Source organism: Crinia signifera, chromosome 1 (genome assembly GCF_055691185.1).
Source record: "Crinia signifera chromosome 1, ASM5569118v1, whole genome shotgun sequence".
Classification (NCBI taxonomy): domain Eukaryota; kingdom Metazoa; phylum Chordata; class Amphibia; order Anura; family Myobatrachidae; genus Crinia; species Crinia signifera.
The window spans coordinates 274,393,347-274,410,602 of NC_139217.1; the positions used below are offsets into that span (position 1 = coordinate 274,393,347).

At 42.0% G+C, this 17,256-nt stretch overlaps 1 protein-coding gene across 1 annotated transcript in view; it reads left to right on the plus strand.

Annotated features, from left to right (window-relative positions):
• Window positions 1–15,772, plus strand: part of MUSK (muscle associated receptor tyrosine kinase) — a 116,458-nt gene extending 100,686 nt beyond the window's left edge. The window contains exons 14-17 of the mRNA XM_083184021.1: window positions 2,280–2,472; window positions 5,835–6,023; window positions 10,520–10,668; window positions 13,992–15,772. Coding sequence (XP_083040147.1) covers window positions 2,280–2,472; window positions 5,835–6,023; window positions 10,520–10,668; window positions 13,992–14,671 — 1,211 coding nt within the window. The 3' untranslated portion in view covers window positions 14,672–15,772. The remainder of the gene's footprint in view (window positions 1–2,279; window positions 2,473–5,834; window positions 6,024–10,519; window positions 10,669–13,991) is intronic.
• The last annotated feature ends 1,484 nt before the right edge of the window (window positions 15,773–17,256 follow it).

Consider the following 17,256-nt stretch of genomic DNA (forward strand, 5'->3'; position numbering starts at 1 on the left):
AGATAAATAAATACTCTACTACAAAACATGCTGAAATAATATAAGTATTGCCTATATACTGCAGTTAACTACACCATAACCCAAATCAAATATACTAAAACAAATGGGCAAATGATATGAGCAGTACCCACGTTGTATACATTAGCAAGGTTAAATTGGGAATTTAAAGTGGCCCTATATCCACTATTACAAAGTTGGGAGATATGTTGTATGGCATTCAGTACTAGGGTTAATGTTCTCCAAACCTCGTCAGGGTTTGCTTTTTGGCCAGGCTTGTGCGCGTGCGCCCCCTGGCGAGAGCCGGCTGCTGGCGGGGGCTCGTGATAGAATTGCCAGCCCCTGCAAGTAAGAGGCCGGCTATGTAGGCCTGGCCAAAAGCAAACCCCCTAGCACTGAGAACATTCTAATGACTCTAATGCCATACAACATATCTCCCAACTTTGTAATAGTGGATATAGGGACATATGAGCACGCCAAAGGAGCATGCCCAGTAAAGGGGATTTGGCCGCACTTACAATGCCATGCTCACTGGACGAGGGAGAACTTATATTTTCTGACCCAATGACAGTTTGTGAGACTTTAGGACGTGGTGCATACTCGGCTAGTAAAGGGAGAGACATTGAGATTGTTGGGGGTCAGTGAGAGATGGGGGAACTGGGCAATGGGGAGAGGAGTGCACTGGCCTGGGGAAGAGGGGGCACTAAGTTGGGTTTGCTGCTATTCCATTAGATGGCATGCTTGGCCATGCACAATCACTTCAGCACTCCACACACCTACAGCCCCCCAAAATGCCCCCAAGACCCCAATTTTCATTGTATAACCACCCCCATGGGCGAAATGCCCCCCCCATTGTTAACGCCACCCCACGATCACCGCCAACCCGAAGTGTGGCGAGCGCAGTGGTACGCGTCCTCCGACCTTTTCATACCCCCACTATCCACGTCAGCGTGGAGTTGATTTAATATATTGTGGCGAGCGCAGCGAGCCACTGAGCCTGAAGTGTGGCGAGCGCAGCGAGCCCCGCAAGGGGACGCTCATTACTTCACAGGAATTACGTGTCCCCTCGAGGGGGCTCGCTGCGCTTGCCATGCTTCGGGCTCGGTGGCTCGCTGCACTTGCCACACTATATAAAATCAACTCCACGCCGACGTGGATAGTGGGGGTATGAAAAGGTCGTAGGACGCGTACCGCCGAGTACCGCCGCCCCTCGCGGGCTCGCTATGCTTGCCACGCTTTGGGTTGGCGTTAATCGTGGGTTGCCGTTAACAATGTAGGGGCATTTAACATACACATTACCCATTAGGGTGCCTCTACAATCAAAAATCTGGGCCATTGGCCCATTTAACATTGTTACCTATATAAAATAGCGTTGATCGTGTTGGTCGCATCGCATGCCATTATAATGGCATGTGATGGATGCGATCAACACGATTTTGTAATAGCCGGCTAATTTAGCATTGCTCCCTATGTAATATCGCGTTGATCGCGTCGGTCGCATCGCGTGCCATTATAATGGCATGCGATGGACGCGATTAACGCGATTTTCTCATTGCCGGCAATAAAGGCTAAATATAGCCAAATATCGCGTCAGTCGTGTCCATCGCATACCTTAAGTTACCTTAACTTAAGGTATGTGATCACCCACGACGGGCGCCGTGCTAGGAAACAAGTACCTATCTGGCTTATCTCAGGAATCTTGGTGTTTCCTAAGGAGGTGGCTCCCAGCATCACATCCTAACTCTATGGTCAGGTTCTGGGGAACCCTGCAGAGAAAGGTGCAGTTTCTCTCTGTTCCATGGCGTTGCAGCATGTCTCAATTTAGTGGAAAGAGATAAAAGTATATTAAAAAGTTTTGTGCCCAGGCCAGCTTCCTTCCAGCTTCGTAGGTGCCATGCAGCTTTGGCTAGTGACCAATCAGCTCTTATTGAAACTTGTGATTAAATAAAAAACAGTCCAACCCACTGGGGATATTCTACTAAGTCTACAGTCAATACTGCCCCTGACCGCCAGTGTTAGTTGCCCCACTAAGTAAATACCAGAAGAGGTGACCTCCATGAAGGGGAGTCAGAGTAACTGCAGTATAAGATATCTCCATCTTAATGCTTGTATTAATGTGGGTCCAGCTCTGCACTTGCCCAGCTAGTAACAAAAGAATGATGATATGTGGGACATGATATTTCACTATGGCCCCTATGAAGTTTAAAGACTCGGGATATATTTACTGTATTGAATATTGAACCAGTTCCAGTTCACATACTACTTTTTTATCTTCTTTAAAGGTCCTCCACATTTACCAACAACAATAAAAACAGCGTTTGAGGTACCACTTATGCCATCATCATCTTCATCTTTCTCTCCAGCACATTCAATGACTGTCATCATATCCATAATATCGAGCTTTGCCTTGACTTTACTGTTAATTGTTGCCCTTGTTTGCTGCCGAAGACAAAAAAAGTTGAAAAATATTAACAGGTCAGTTTGTATGATGTGTCACTGTTATATATATATATATATATATATATATATATATATATATATATATATATATATATATATATATATATATATTACTTGCTGAATACACATGCTTTGCTATGGGTATTAGGAGGGGTGGGTGGCATGGTGCCTTGAATGGCATCATTGTAGCCCCCACACCAGCTGTAAAATGCTATGATTCTTGGCTTCGTGGAGGGAGTGTCACAAAACCTCAGAACTCAAGTCTGCTAGCTAACTGTACAATATGGATTAATCCTTGCTGCTAGTTTGCCCTTTTAGCCTATGGGGTGAGGTTTTAGTTTGTATTTCTGGATGGCTTATGTTTTTTATATGACTTAGGGGGTCTCTTCTGGAAGACATTTCCTGTTCTCACATACCAATTGTCAGTGTTGGCTTTGTGCCCGATTAAGACACGGTCGCACGGCTGCCAATTGGCACAGTGGACTATTATTGATACACTGCGTATGCATATGGTTCACAGTACGCATGTGCGAGGATGTCCTGTGATCATTTGTGAACCATGACATCCTCACACATGCGTTCATCTGTGAACACTCCGCATGCACGGTGAGGGAAAATGGCTCTAAATTGCACACCCTTCAGTAATGAAAGGTGCTATCTGCTGAGAATAAAGTGGTATATACAGAGTCAGAGGGGGTGCAAATGATCTATGCGATCATTACATGACAATATAATATATCATTGGCCAGTGATATTGGCCTGCCCACCAATCGTCCAGGTCACCTCTTGCTCGACAAGAGGTGACCTGGACGATTGGTGGGCAGGCCAATATCACTGGCCAATGATATACTAACAACCTCTTATGATATATTATATTGTCATCATTTGATTTGGTGAGCCTGTTACGAAGGATATCGAACATATTTGAATGGATGTGCACCGATACGCATCCATTAACACAGCAAGCACATTCATTTGCAAAGCGGGATTTCACTGGAACAGGATGATGGCTTAACTGATCGCTGGCTGCTGCAAATATACAGTCATGCCATCAGGTCTGAATTGGGCCCTTTGTGTATGTGTGTGTGTGTTAGGGTTTTAGTATTTGGTCATTTTATTAATTGTTTTATTTGGTTTTATATTTCTGTCATATCACACATTACATTTACATTTAAATATATCACTGTACTATCTACTAATATTATTGAAAATAGAAATTGACTTAATCTGAAGTTGCAATGCCGTTGTTATATTTAGTTAGTGAATGCTTGTTTGTGAATGCGAGCAGACAAAACATAATAGCAGTGACATGCTGGCGGGATAGGCAGGGGAGGCAGAGCCTCACCTGTCATACGTCAGTATACTCCAGAGTATTGACTATAATAATTACTACAGTAATAAAAAAGAAGATATTTTTAACTTATAATATCATATTAGAATTTTTCTAATTATTTTAGTCATAGTTAAATTATTCTTATAAGTTTTAAGCAAGGAAATCTGACTGGGATACTAGCCAGTGTCTCCCTAGCCATTGACATCACCACACCTTGAACACTTGACTGCACACTCAGTGAGGTTGGACTGCTTTCCGAGAAGTTCAACAGAGTTCCTTGAAATCAAAGTATATCCTGAACCAGGGACATGGCCAGAACTTTGTGGACTCCTTAACAAAGGGACCTCTAGAGAGTTACCTTTTTCCGCAGTGATTGTTTATTTTATGCCCCATAATATTGCCCTAATTGATTTTGTGCATCATACACTAATAGAGCACCTGTTTGTGTTAGACCCCACAGTAGTGCTCTAATTCATTTCATGCCTCATAAAGTGCGGTGCGTTACACCACATAGTGTCATCAATTCATTCTGGAACCAGCTGGACCAAATCTCCTCTCAGTGTACGGTGGTAGTTTCATAAAAGTAAAAAGAAGGATGGAGATTGGGTCAAAAATGTTAAAAAAATCAGTATGCCTTCCATTTCACACTGATGTTAAAAGGTGTATATGGCTCTCATTACCATGTTACGGGACTGTGTGGGTGTGGTCAGGGATATGTTGGTGTGTACAGACTATCAGCCCCAATGTCTCTCTAAATACTGTATGTAAAAACAGAAGAATTGCATAATTGTTTGAGGAAAATAGCAATATAGTTGTAATACTTAGCAGCTGGGCTAGGTATTACATTTAGAACATTTTATACCAAATTAGCTTTCAAGTCTGAATAAGCCCCACAGAGTGCAGTTCTAATACAAGCTAACATAGCATCAGGCAATTACACAGTACGGCTGACAGCATTATAAAGCCAACTGGTATGAATCCCAGTAAGCCAGGCAATCCTACTGACCAGTAATGCTAACCCCCTAAGTGATTGGTTAAAGTTTTGCTGTACTGTTGCTAGGCAGATTTTGGTGTCAGTTATTTGGTGATTGATTCAAATCTAGCCTACCATGTTGGTTAGGAGTGTATAACTATAATGGAATATTTAGAGGAGATTTGAATTTATATCAGGTTCTTTCCAGTTTGGAAGACCCACCCACCCAAAACATTTTCTAGCACTTGTTGTTCATACTAATTCTTTATAAATAAATGTAGTCACGGCTAAGGAAGTGGTAAGGTGGTACTAGCCAGCAGTCAAGTGTTGCATTAGGGGGTCATTTTAGCACTTACCTTTTTTAAAGAGAGTGGTTGTGTCCTTCCCCTGCAGGGGGACAATGGGTGCTTCTCTGCAGGAACATCCACACTGTACCATAGTAGAGGGTGCTGAGCACAGAGTGCAGGTTATGCACAGTTGAGAGGCAGTTGTAGACCACTCCTTTTTTTATGAGATCTAATTGACTGGAGCTGGCGTTGGCAGCATCTTCCTTGTGATCCTCTTTTATTTAAATCAGGTCATCCAATTAATAAATGTTGTGACCTTTACTCCAATACAGTGGTGTCTCTGTCATTATTTTTAGTTGATACGTTTACGTATATTATAAACATTTATCAATAATGGATGCCTTAGTGTCAATTTTTGCAGCTGTGACCGTAACACATAATTTGTCACATATTTCAATCTAATCTAATATTATTTCTATACGTTTTTTCATGAAATGATATAAAGATAGCATTACTCAATTAGAGCAAAGGTTCTTAAACTCAGTCCTCGGGACCTCACGCAATGCATGTTTTACAGGTCTCCTCACAGAATCATAAGTGAAATATTGAGCACCACCTGTGGCTCTATTAAAATGTGTCAGTCAGTAATGAGTGCACCTGTGGGGTGACCTAGAAAACGAGAACTGTGTGGGGTCCTGAGGACTGAGTTTAAGAACCACTGAATTAGAAGAATAAAGGACTGATGCACCATTTTATCCAGTAAAAACAATCCTTGCTGTTTCAGGGAATCCGCACCGACTCTCACAGCTCTTCCATCAGAACTTGTACTGGATAGATTACATCCGAACCCCATGTATCAGAGAATGCCTCTACTCCTCAACCATAAGCTCATAAGCCTTGAGTATCCCAGAAACAATATTGAATATGTCCGAGACATCGGAGAAGGAGCTTTTGGAAGAGTATTTCAAGCAAGGTACATATATATATATATAATATTGTTTAATTTTTGGTAATTTGTTCACTTATGCCATGTAATAATGGGGCACATGTATTAAGCTTTAACAAGAGATAAAGGGTGATCTCTCCTTATCACCCTTGCATTTATCTCTTGTTAAAGCTTAATACATCTGCCCCAATGTTTGGTATAACAGTGACATTCATCATCATTGGTGAGAGACATACATATCACACATCCTGCAATACGCCAGGCTTGGATTTATATTGTATCGCTACTTTACCATATGTTCATATCTGACATTTATCAACACAAGTTGCTGCTGGTCTTATTAAAATATTTGTCTTGTCTTATGTTAAACACATGCCTATTGCTAAACTTAGCAACCTCCTTCATTCCTCCAGTGCAGTATTTCATTTCTTCAGACATAATTCTGTGTTTAGTGCCAATAATACGTCAACCATCAGCATTCTGTTTATTCTGCTTGTTTTCAGCCTTCGTGTAGTCAAGAAGTTTGTCAGTGCAGAATGAGGGTCATGCCATTTACCGAGCCTACTAAGGGGGTAATGACATGCCATATATCCGATTTCACCATGTAATATGTGCCTGAGAAAACCCTTGCATAAAAAAGACATTGAGGTCAGGAGTTACATTTCCCATGTTATCTTAAAGTATTAAAGGGTGTTTATTTTAATTTAGAGCAGGCATGTCCAACCTTGGCCCTCCAGCTGTTGTGAAGCTACATATCCCAGCATGCCTTGCAATAGCTTTAGCACTCCCTTATAGCAAAACTGTGGCAAGGCATGGTAGGACTTGTAGCTTCACAATAGCTAGAGAGGCCACAGGTTGGACATGCCTGATTTTGAGTATTAGCTAATATTCCACAATTATTCTAATTCTTGTTTCAGCAGGGCAGCACATCTAGTATAATGGTTAGCATTACTGCCTCACAGCACTGAGGTCTTTGGTTGGATTTCCAACATGACTCTAACTGTGTGGAGTTTGTATGTTATCTCCCTGTTTGAATGGATTTCCACCAGGGAGTTTCCTCCCACAATCCTATCTCTGTGTGTGTATATGTGGTAGGTAGTATAGATTGTAACATCAGTCCCCCATCAGACTGGGGACTGATGGGAATGGGCAAATTATGGGTGCAGGGTGTGCAGTGTGCACAATAATTATGCTCCATGGCGTGTCCATATCACCAGGAACATGGAGCAGACTGGTACTGCAAAAATCAGAGATCAGTGAAAAACTCTGACTTGAGTCTACTGAGGACAGGCACCAGTGACAAACTTAGAGGGATCAAAAAGAGGTTGTATACAGGTGCATGCTCTCCTTGAACTGCCACTGAGCCAAATATTTTCTCTAAAGTTCTCATTCCCTGATACCATATATTATACACTGTGTTTCTCCTTGCATACTACAACTTACCCTTACACAGCAACATGCCCATCAGCACACTAACATGTCCCCCAACACAACAACATGCTCCTTCAATATACCAAATGCTCCCCCAGCACACAAACATGCTCCATCAGCACACCAACATACTTCCCCTACACCCCAACTGTTACCTCAGCACACTAACATACAGTACTTCCCCTACACCCCAACATCTCCAGCACACCAACATACTTCCCCTACACCCCAACTGTTACCTCAGCACACTAACATACAGTACTTCCTCTACACCCCTACACCCCAACATCTCCAGCACACCAACATACTTCCCCTACACACCAACATACTTCCCTTGCACAACAACATGCTCCACCAGCACACCAACATGCCACCCTGCATATCAACAAACTTACCCTGCACACCAAAATGAGACCCAGCACACCAACATGATACCAAACACACCAAAATACTACCCCTGCATGCAGACATGCTCTCCAAGCAGTATACATATATATTTTACTGGTCTCCAATTTGATCTTAAATAATCATGTTGAAAGCTATAATACATACATAGTTATAATATTTTACACACCAATATGACCCCCTGCACAACAATATGCTCCACCTGCGACCCCTCTGCAAACCAACCTTTCCGCTGCACACAAACCTGTCACCCTTGTACACCATCTTGCCTCTCCTGCACACCAACATCCCCCCTCCCAGTCCTTCACACCAGACTGGTCCCCATTAATTTTACTAATCTTGTTTCCTGTCATCCTGTGCATCTGTGTAATGTGTGAGCCATGTCACATTACATAATATCAGCAGCAGAACGGAGTGATAGTATTAGGAACTACTACACTGAAACCCAGACAGCACCTTCTACTGGCACTGGTGGCCTTAGCACAAGCTAAACCTGAATCTTTACATGTTGCATTCCTGGTGATATCTCAAAATATAACATCCACCATTAAAACTTTGTTTGCACACTAATTTGCTCTAGTTGTGCTGGCACAGTGGTAAGTATTAATGCTTCCTTGCATTGGGGTGGAGAATTCATTCCCAACCAGATTTCTGTTTGTATTGAATTGGTATACTTTCCTCTACCTACACTCTGGAAGGTAAATTCAGTGTGACAATGGGGGTGATTCAGAGGTAGACACAAAGCAGTAGCAGCTGCAGTTTTGGTCACAGCTACTACTGCTAAATGCTGCTAATGCTGCAGTCAATGGGCCCACCAGCTGTTGCACAATCGACATTGGCATCAGACTTATGAGTCTGAGCAACCTTATGGAACTGTGTTTTCCTATGCAATCCCTGACACAGATCCACCCCTGACACACCCACTGCCACTGTTGCCAATGCCAATCATAGATCAGCTCAATTTTTCTTACATCCTTGTGTCACAAGAAGTTCAGTAACATTGCCTGGGGACTTCCTTTCTATGAAGAAACCATGCACTGGGTGAACCCGGGAGGTTCCATTCATTATCATAGGCCTGCCATTATGATGGGCATTCTATTCAGGTACCTGTCAGGGAAGGGAATTGGGCCCAGAATATTGGGGTGATGGGAGTGGTATGGCATCTCCTATCAGATGCACTGCCTGTGTAAGAACTGATCTAAGGAGTTGGTGATCTACCTGGAGATTGACAGTGGTACTATTTAATTCTGTTTGTATGCTGTATTATACTGTCCACATTATATATACAGTTCAGTAATACTGCATACCTCCCAACTTTAGTAGCCCAGCAGGCGGGAAGCTGCTGCTGCGCGCCAGAGGAGCGCCAAAATTTTGGGGGGCGTGGCCTAATTTGGGGGCATGGTCTATACTCGCGGCTCCCCCCACGAGGCCACGCCCCATTTTGCCGCTATGGGGGCATGACCCAGAGGCTCTGTTGGGAGGTATGATACTGTATTCCCCTCTTTCTTGCTGGAGAGAGCTAAACCTTAAAGTACCTTGAAGCAATGTAGACTTGGTGCTCCACTGTGATAAGGATTATACATACTTAATGAAGTACGGTGTGATATGTAGATGTTGTTTAAATAATCTAATGTCGACCATACAGTATATAGCCATAGACACGGCTTAACAGATAGATACCCCCCCCCCTTCCTACTGGAAAGATCCTGCGCTTGCCCCTGGAGTCATGTGTATGGAGAAGAGTAGCCTGTTTCAGACTGATCGTGCGAGTGCCAGTGTTACTGCAGTAAAATCAGTGAGTGTTCCAGCATCCCGTTAAAGCCGCAGGAATTACTAAACCAGGCTATGGCAATTTGATTCAAAAGCAGTAATTGTGTGTCTTTGGATCAGGCCCACTGTGCTGCTTATACCTTGTGATATAGTAATAAAGACAGTAGAGCCATGAAAGTGTAGCATCAAGTCAAAGGTGAGGCATGAAGAGCTCATTGAACCAATGTGTAAGTATACCAGTGAAACAAAAATCTTTCCAGCATTTGGGGCATATTACTGATATTAAAGCTTGTTTTCACTTACCGGAAGTTCCTCAACTTCCCAGGCTGGTCACAGTCCCTGGTTCCAATGTTTACTAGTTACTAGTGAAGCAAGTCTCTTAAGCGCAAAATACTGATGACTTTCAATTGATTCAGCGTCAGTTCAGAAGTCTCCGATTATATCAAAATTTAATTGAAAGTTAGTCAGAATGTGTACGGTGCAAGCACATCCAATCATATGCTGCCCTTTAGGGCAATGGATTTTTTTTATAGGTCTGCCACTGATCCCTGTCATATCAGGGAAAGACATTTTCATATAAATGGGTGTACAGCTGTTTTAATATAAAGTCAAATTGTAAAATTGTCTACTGGTACTTTTCCATCTAACCTGGCACTGTCATTATTAGTTTTCTAACTTACTTATTTTGTTCTTGTCTGTTTAATTCCTATGGTATTTCTGCCTTTGACAACGATAAACTATGATTTAACAACGTTTTTCCGGGGTTTATCAATTTAAGTCAAATAAGTCACCACAATTATGTGCTGCTGTACAATTTGCACAAAACAAAACATGTTGCGGTACTTCCATTTCCAGATTCCTGCAGATCTACAGTAAAGGAAAAATGTGATTAATATATAATGTGAATTTCCTTGCAGGGCACCAGGTCTACTTCCCTATGAGCCATTTACCATGGTGGCTGTGAAGATGCTGAAGGAGGAAGCCTCTCCTGATATGCAGGCAGACTTCCAGAGGGAGGCCGCACTTATGGCAGAATTTGATCACCCTAACATCGTAAAGCTTCTAGGTGAGGAAATAGTTCAGAAATAAATTGCTGGGCGGCATGCAGCGTTTATGGGCTCGCTAAGCAGCCAATGAATGCTGCTTAGTAGCCCATGCTGAATCAGGCCCTTAGTACAGACCACAGGATGCGACCTTTTCCCTTCCCTACATGTTGCAAGTTCTGTGGCTATAAATATGTAAATACTGAGAATTATCATTGTGGGCAGTATTCAATTGTTTGCGGCTGTCCCTGCACCGCATACGCCCTCTAGTGGCATTCAATTGTTTCTGCAGATGGGTGCGAAAACATCATTTCAGCCTGCTACCCCCTGAAATGCATGAAAAGTCACCTGTCTGATCAATTAAATGGGACTTTTTTCATTGCCCCTATTATTGTGGTCGGGTTTAGCAGATAAGTGTCGCTAAACCCGACCATAATGAGCACGATATGCGCAAAAAATCCACATCAATTGAATATTGCCCTGCAATCTCCTCTCACTTTAGACGGAGGATCGGGAGCGATAAAGCAATTGAATACCTTCCTGTATATGCAGCTCATTAAGGAGAGTTTCAAGTGCAAAAACAAATGATATAATGTATTTCAGAATGAAACACTTCAACTAATTACAAGAACTGATCCACCAATTTGTTGATTCATGATGAGGTCACCATTAGTAGGAAGCGGAACAAATAAGATGCATTTTCAGCTGTCACCTTTATTACAATAACTTATCAGAATAGGTCATCCGTGTGTATTACTACACAAACTGATCAGGCACATTCTGTTGTTTGTGGTCAGCTTTCTTTGTAATCACATTTATTGCCGTCATTCCTCTTGGCATCTGTAAACAGCAGCTGGATGAAAATGTCATATATTTCTATAACAGCTATTACCAATCTACTCATCTCAGAGTGAGCAGCATTTCACTCATCCGTACCTAGCAAAAATCTACCAAATTACATTACATTTTATTGATATATATATTGCTGTGTATCGGTGTTAGTTTGCTTCATTTGCATTGTATTACTGTTACCTCTTATATTAGAAGGAAATTGCCAAATCCTATATAATAAAAGGCTTACGCTGCTCCTCCCCTTTATATGGGAAGTGTTGTGGCCAATAGATGACGTCCGACGAAACAATTCAAGACTTGCCCTTTTAAGGCGTGCCCAGCTGGCGGAGCTGACATCAATATCATGATGTTCCGTCATTTTGATGGTCTGGTAACTCATTTTTGTATTAAGAAATAGCCATAACACCACAATCAAGGAGAAGTTTTAATTTTTTTTCTTTAAGTATTTGGGCCAGATTCTCTAAGCTTTAAAAGTGATAAAATGGAGAGTGATAAACAGCCAGCCAATCAGCTGTGACCTGCCATGTCACAGACTGTGTTTGAAAAATGTCAGGCAGGAGCTGATTGGCTGGCTGTTTATCACTCTCTATTTTATCACTTTTGAAGCTTAGAGAATCTGGCCCTTTATGTTTAATGGTAAAAATATTTACATGTTTCCAAAAATAATACTTTTAAAATACATTTAAGAGATTTTGCGGCCCCATTCACACCCACCAGTGTGGGCTGGGGAAGTGGGGCTGCAGCGAAGAGACGCACCCATGGGACTGGCCAGCATTTCATGGGTGTTCCCATGAAAATGCTGGGCAGTCACATGGATATTAGGCAGTGACGCGGCTGCTGGGGGAGGGCAGCTGACACCACCGGATGTCAGCAGCCTGCCCTGTTCCCGTAGAGGGAACACGCAAAGCTAAGACATGACCATCGAATGATTTGACTCCGCACCCAAGGCTGCAAATGGATTTTTATGTAAAACATCCATTCGCAACCATGCAGGGAACTCAGCGAGCAGGGGGCGTCTGTACGAGCAGCGGGCGTCATAAAATACACACTCAGCACTGTGACATTCGGCATTAGCAACAAAGCCCCATCCACTCTGCTGCATCTGTATTGTTAAATCACATAAATCACTATTAGGCGCCATGGCCTCATTTTGTACACCCGAACCTCAGTAACCCTCTGAAGCTGGAGGCTGGGGATGGGTGTACCCTTTGTATGCCCCTGTCACCAGGTGCCTGATCAGCTGTACTGCATGGCTGACCTGATGTATACATTCTGACAAATCTCCTCTATGGTTTTAAACAGCACTGTGGAAGATGTCTTAAAGTCTCTTCCACAGTGCAGAAGCCAGAGGAAGCCAGGCAGTGCCCTCAAGACAACCCACCCAGTGTGTGTGTGTGTGTGGGGGGGGGAGGGGGTGTGGGTGGTTATACAGAAGTCCCTTACTATATCAGGAAAGGGACTTCAGGGGTTCACCAATCCCTCATGCAAAGCATTTCACATATATAATAGTACTTTTATTGTTAGTCAATACACCAGAATAAAGATATACACTTTAAACACATTTTAGGCAGGTTTACACCCAAACTGACATCTTAACATGTAAATGTTCACTTATTTTTTGCATATGCTCTTAGAATACAGACATTATAAAGCGGGATACATTTTCCTTTTTACACACTAATGCGTGATTCTACAAGTCTTTTGAAACAACGTTATTTTGTATAAAAAAAAAAAAAAAGAAGTATGTGGTATTAATGATTTTCTGAGTGGAGGATTCTTTACATTCCAAAGTGAAGTCATCCCACGAAGAGTCCATGGTCAGTTATTTGTACAACATTAACTAGAAGCACACATTGTAATTTTCATTTGTTAAAACCATGGAGGAATGAGAATGGAATAGCCAAGCTCAGGAACAACTAACATAAAATGAGATCATGTATGCGGCTTGTTGTAAATACCTGATGAGAACCATTGGCATTTCCACTCAGATTAATCCAATTACGGGTGGCCAGCAGTGGAGGTTTGGCAAAATCGTAATAGGCCTTCAGGTTATTCCTGTTTTTAAAGATGGGTGCCAAAGCGAACTTTGATTTTTAGGTATATAAATGCCCTACAGCGTGTAACTACACCTTGTATAGGCTCTTAAGGCACAATTAGTAACATAGCAGATTTTCCTACAATACTTCTAGAGAGGAAACAGGGATGAAGCCTAAATTGAACTTTTCTAGATTATTTATCTACTACTTTAACTTACTAGAAGTAGTGTAATTCAGTGTGAACAAAAATGTATAGCATAGAGTATGCTTAAGGCCTACAGTAAGTCAGTGATGTTTTCTAATCTTACATTCATGTCACTGTCTGTGCTTATGTCAATATGGTCTACAGGAGATTATGAGGGTGCTAACAACAAATGTTCACAAACAGCAAATAAACACAATTATAATAAACTAATTGATTATATTGCTTATAATACGTTTTTTTAATCCCTTTCCAGGTGTGTGTGCGGTTGGGAAGCCAATGTGTCTGCTTTTTGAATATATGGCCCATGGAGATCTAAATGAGTATTTGCGTCATAGATCACCACGAGCTCTAAGTAGCCTAAGCCACAGTAGCCTTGCTGCAAAAGTCAGGCTCTCAGATATGAATCCATCGCCTCTCTCTTGTACTGATCAACTACATATAGCCCGTCAGGTATCCGCAGGAATGGCCTACCTCTCAGAGCGCAAGTTTGTACATCGAGACTTGGCCACCAGGAACTGCTTGGTGGGTGAGAACATGGTGGTCAAAATTGCAGATTTTGGTCTTTCTAGGAACATATACTCAGCTGATTATTACAAAGCAAATGAGAATGATGCCATACCAATCCGCTGGATGCCTCCAGAATCCATATTTTACAACCGTTATACAACAGAGTCTGATGTTTGGGCTTATGGAGTTGTTTTGTGGGAAATATTCACTTACGGCATGCAACCATACTACGGAATGGCTCATGAAGAAGTCATCTATTATGTTAGAGATGGGAACATTTTGTCATGCCCAGAAAACTGTCCACTGGAATTGTACAATCTAATGCGTCTCTGCTGGAGCAAAATGCCCACCGATCGTCCTAGTTTTGCTTGCATCCATCGCATCCTGGAGCGTATGTGTGACAGAGCTGTTTCTGCTCAAGTGTGAAGGATATGTGTTCCAGTGCGGCCTAATACCTTCATGTGTACTAATAAAACATGCATAGCCCTGCCGCTTATCATGGATGTGTAACCATTGTACACACAAACTCTGGCATACAGCACGTGCATGGACAGATGTTGGACCTACAGTGTGTAACCAGCACAGAGGTGCATATTTTCCCACAAGTTTTGCTTATCTGAGAGAAAAATACACTCTATGAGGGAAACCTTCTTCTCAATTCAAGAATAGCAAATGAGAGTAAAATGGCAGTGGGCAGCTTGCTATATGCACATGGTTTTGCAATTGTGAATGATTAACAATGTGGCCCTGAAGCGAAGGACATTTTTATTTCCATTCGGTAAATGAGTTACACCGCACACCTGCCATGCAGCAACATAAAAGTCTAAAGTAATGGCCTCAATGCATGGTATATGTTTCTATTGCATTTTCCCGCTAAAGGTTTTCCAGCAGCAGAAACAAGTCGTCTGTTAGGCTAATAAAGCTTCTCAATAACCCCATTCATTCCTTATATTTCACAACAATGACGCCTTAAATATAAACAAGAGCAAAACACAAATAAAAAGTTCAATAATTGTGATGTAACTACATATTACAATGACAATGTAAATAATACAGCAGCTCCAGATGATGGTTTCTGATCAATATACAGTAATAGGGGTTTACTATGTTTAATATCTTTTCTCTGTCTATTTTAAGGGGAGCATCCACTACATAAGTCCCCTGCACTTGTTAACTATTTATTATTTATTAAATATATACTTTGGAAATGCACAGATTTAGCAGATCAGCTTAAAAAACTAACAATACTGTAGCAGCGGTTAAAGCTAATCGGAGGCTACCATGCACATCCGGTCCTAGTACACACCTCATGTCCCCAGACAATATTAATGCAAGAGGTTCCAGGACATGGAACCTTGTGTATGCTTTTATTAATTAATTCTATGGACGTTGTGGCAAATACAAATTTAAATGACGATTTATATTAATTTATAACTAATGATCTTTCTTATTTTCACTACAATAATCCTGTTTAACTACTAAGCAACACTATGATGATTACTGTTTGTTTTATTTTATGTCATTTTTATTTCATCTTAATGGTCATTTTGTTACTTTGAATATTTTTTGTAATCAATAAATAGCTGATATTTAATGACACAGTACGTATGATTTTTGTTAATAACACAACCCACTGGGATACACACTGCAATAAGGTTATACGATGGATCTAGGATGCACATTAAACATCTAGGGCGATTTTGGAAGAGTTTTCCAATTTTTTTAAAGCAGCAATCAATTACATGGCAAAATCAACCTGGTTTTGCAGTGTTAATGATTGCCACTTTAAATTTTTTTTGAAAAAATTGCCCAAAATCTCTCACTTCTAGTGGCACAACTTTAGTAATAAGAGATTATAACACAACAGCAATGTTATATGCATAAGAATAGAATAACAAACACTCATTGTATTGTAACTTTATTATGATTAGATTACATGGAAGTGCTTGCCTTGGTTAATATATAAATATTGAGGCTACTTCTGCATGTTTAATGCATAAATAAGTATTACCCATATTTGACAAGGATATAAAGCAGGACATATTGGAGATACATATATCTTGCTTTGTTAACAATAGTATTCATAGCAGCTATCCCAATAGTTTTCTAATGGGATAGTGTTACGTAATGCAGACTACAGCCACCCAGCAAAATCTGCCACCTGCAGCAACTGCCTAGCAATGGCAGTTACTTCCCATTAGAAGCGCTCCTTGCTTATCACAGCCAGACAGGCAATCACTGAGGGAGGTGTTCCCCCACCAAAACTGCTAGTCAAGGCTGCGATAGTAAAGAGAGTGCTTCCTATAAGAAACTCCCCTGCTATTACAGAAACCCTGGTACTTCCTCATCTTTGCAGCCACAGCTTACACTACGGAATTTAAGTAGCGTAACCCGCACCACCCTGGGTCCACGCCACCCTCCTGTGTCCACACCACCATCTATTACCTTTAGAAATGTAGTGGCGAGCGAAGCAGAGCTAGACACCGAGCCCAAAGCGTGGCGAGTGCAGCGAGCCCGCAAGGGGACAATGGTGGTTTTCTGAAAGCGGCTACGCAAAGATGAGGAAGTACTGAAACCCTATCTGGCAGAGGTAGTGTGACTATTTGCTAGCTGCATCAGACTTATGCATCACCTCCCACTGCCGCCAGACTTATGTCTCGCCTCCTGGTGACATTAGCTGTCAATATTGGGGAGCAAGCAGGAGACCAGAATTATTGATACAACTCAACACTCCCTACACCACCCCCAGCCATACAGATAAATAACTACCAAGTTCAGGGGCGGATTAAAGTCTGTTGGGGCCCTGGACAACAAAATTGTGGGGGCCCCCGCAGACACCCCCTCTCACAGACACATTCCCCCCACAGACACATTCACCCCCCCCCCCTCGGGGAGTTTGGTCCCTGCATTTGTCTGAGCAGTCAGCGCCATGGTTCCTGCAGTGAATGGGAAGTTAGCTGCGGGGTCCCTGTAGCAGATGGGAACTAGTAGCGGTATTGGCTACTAGTTCC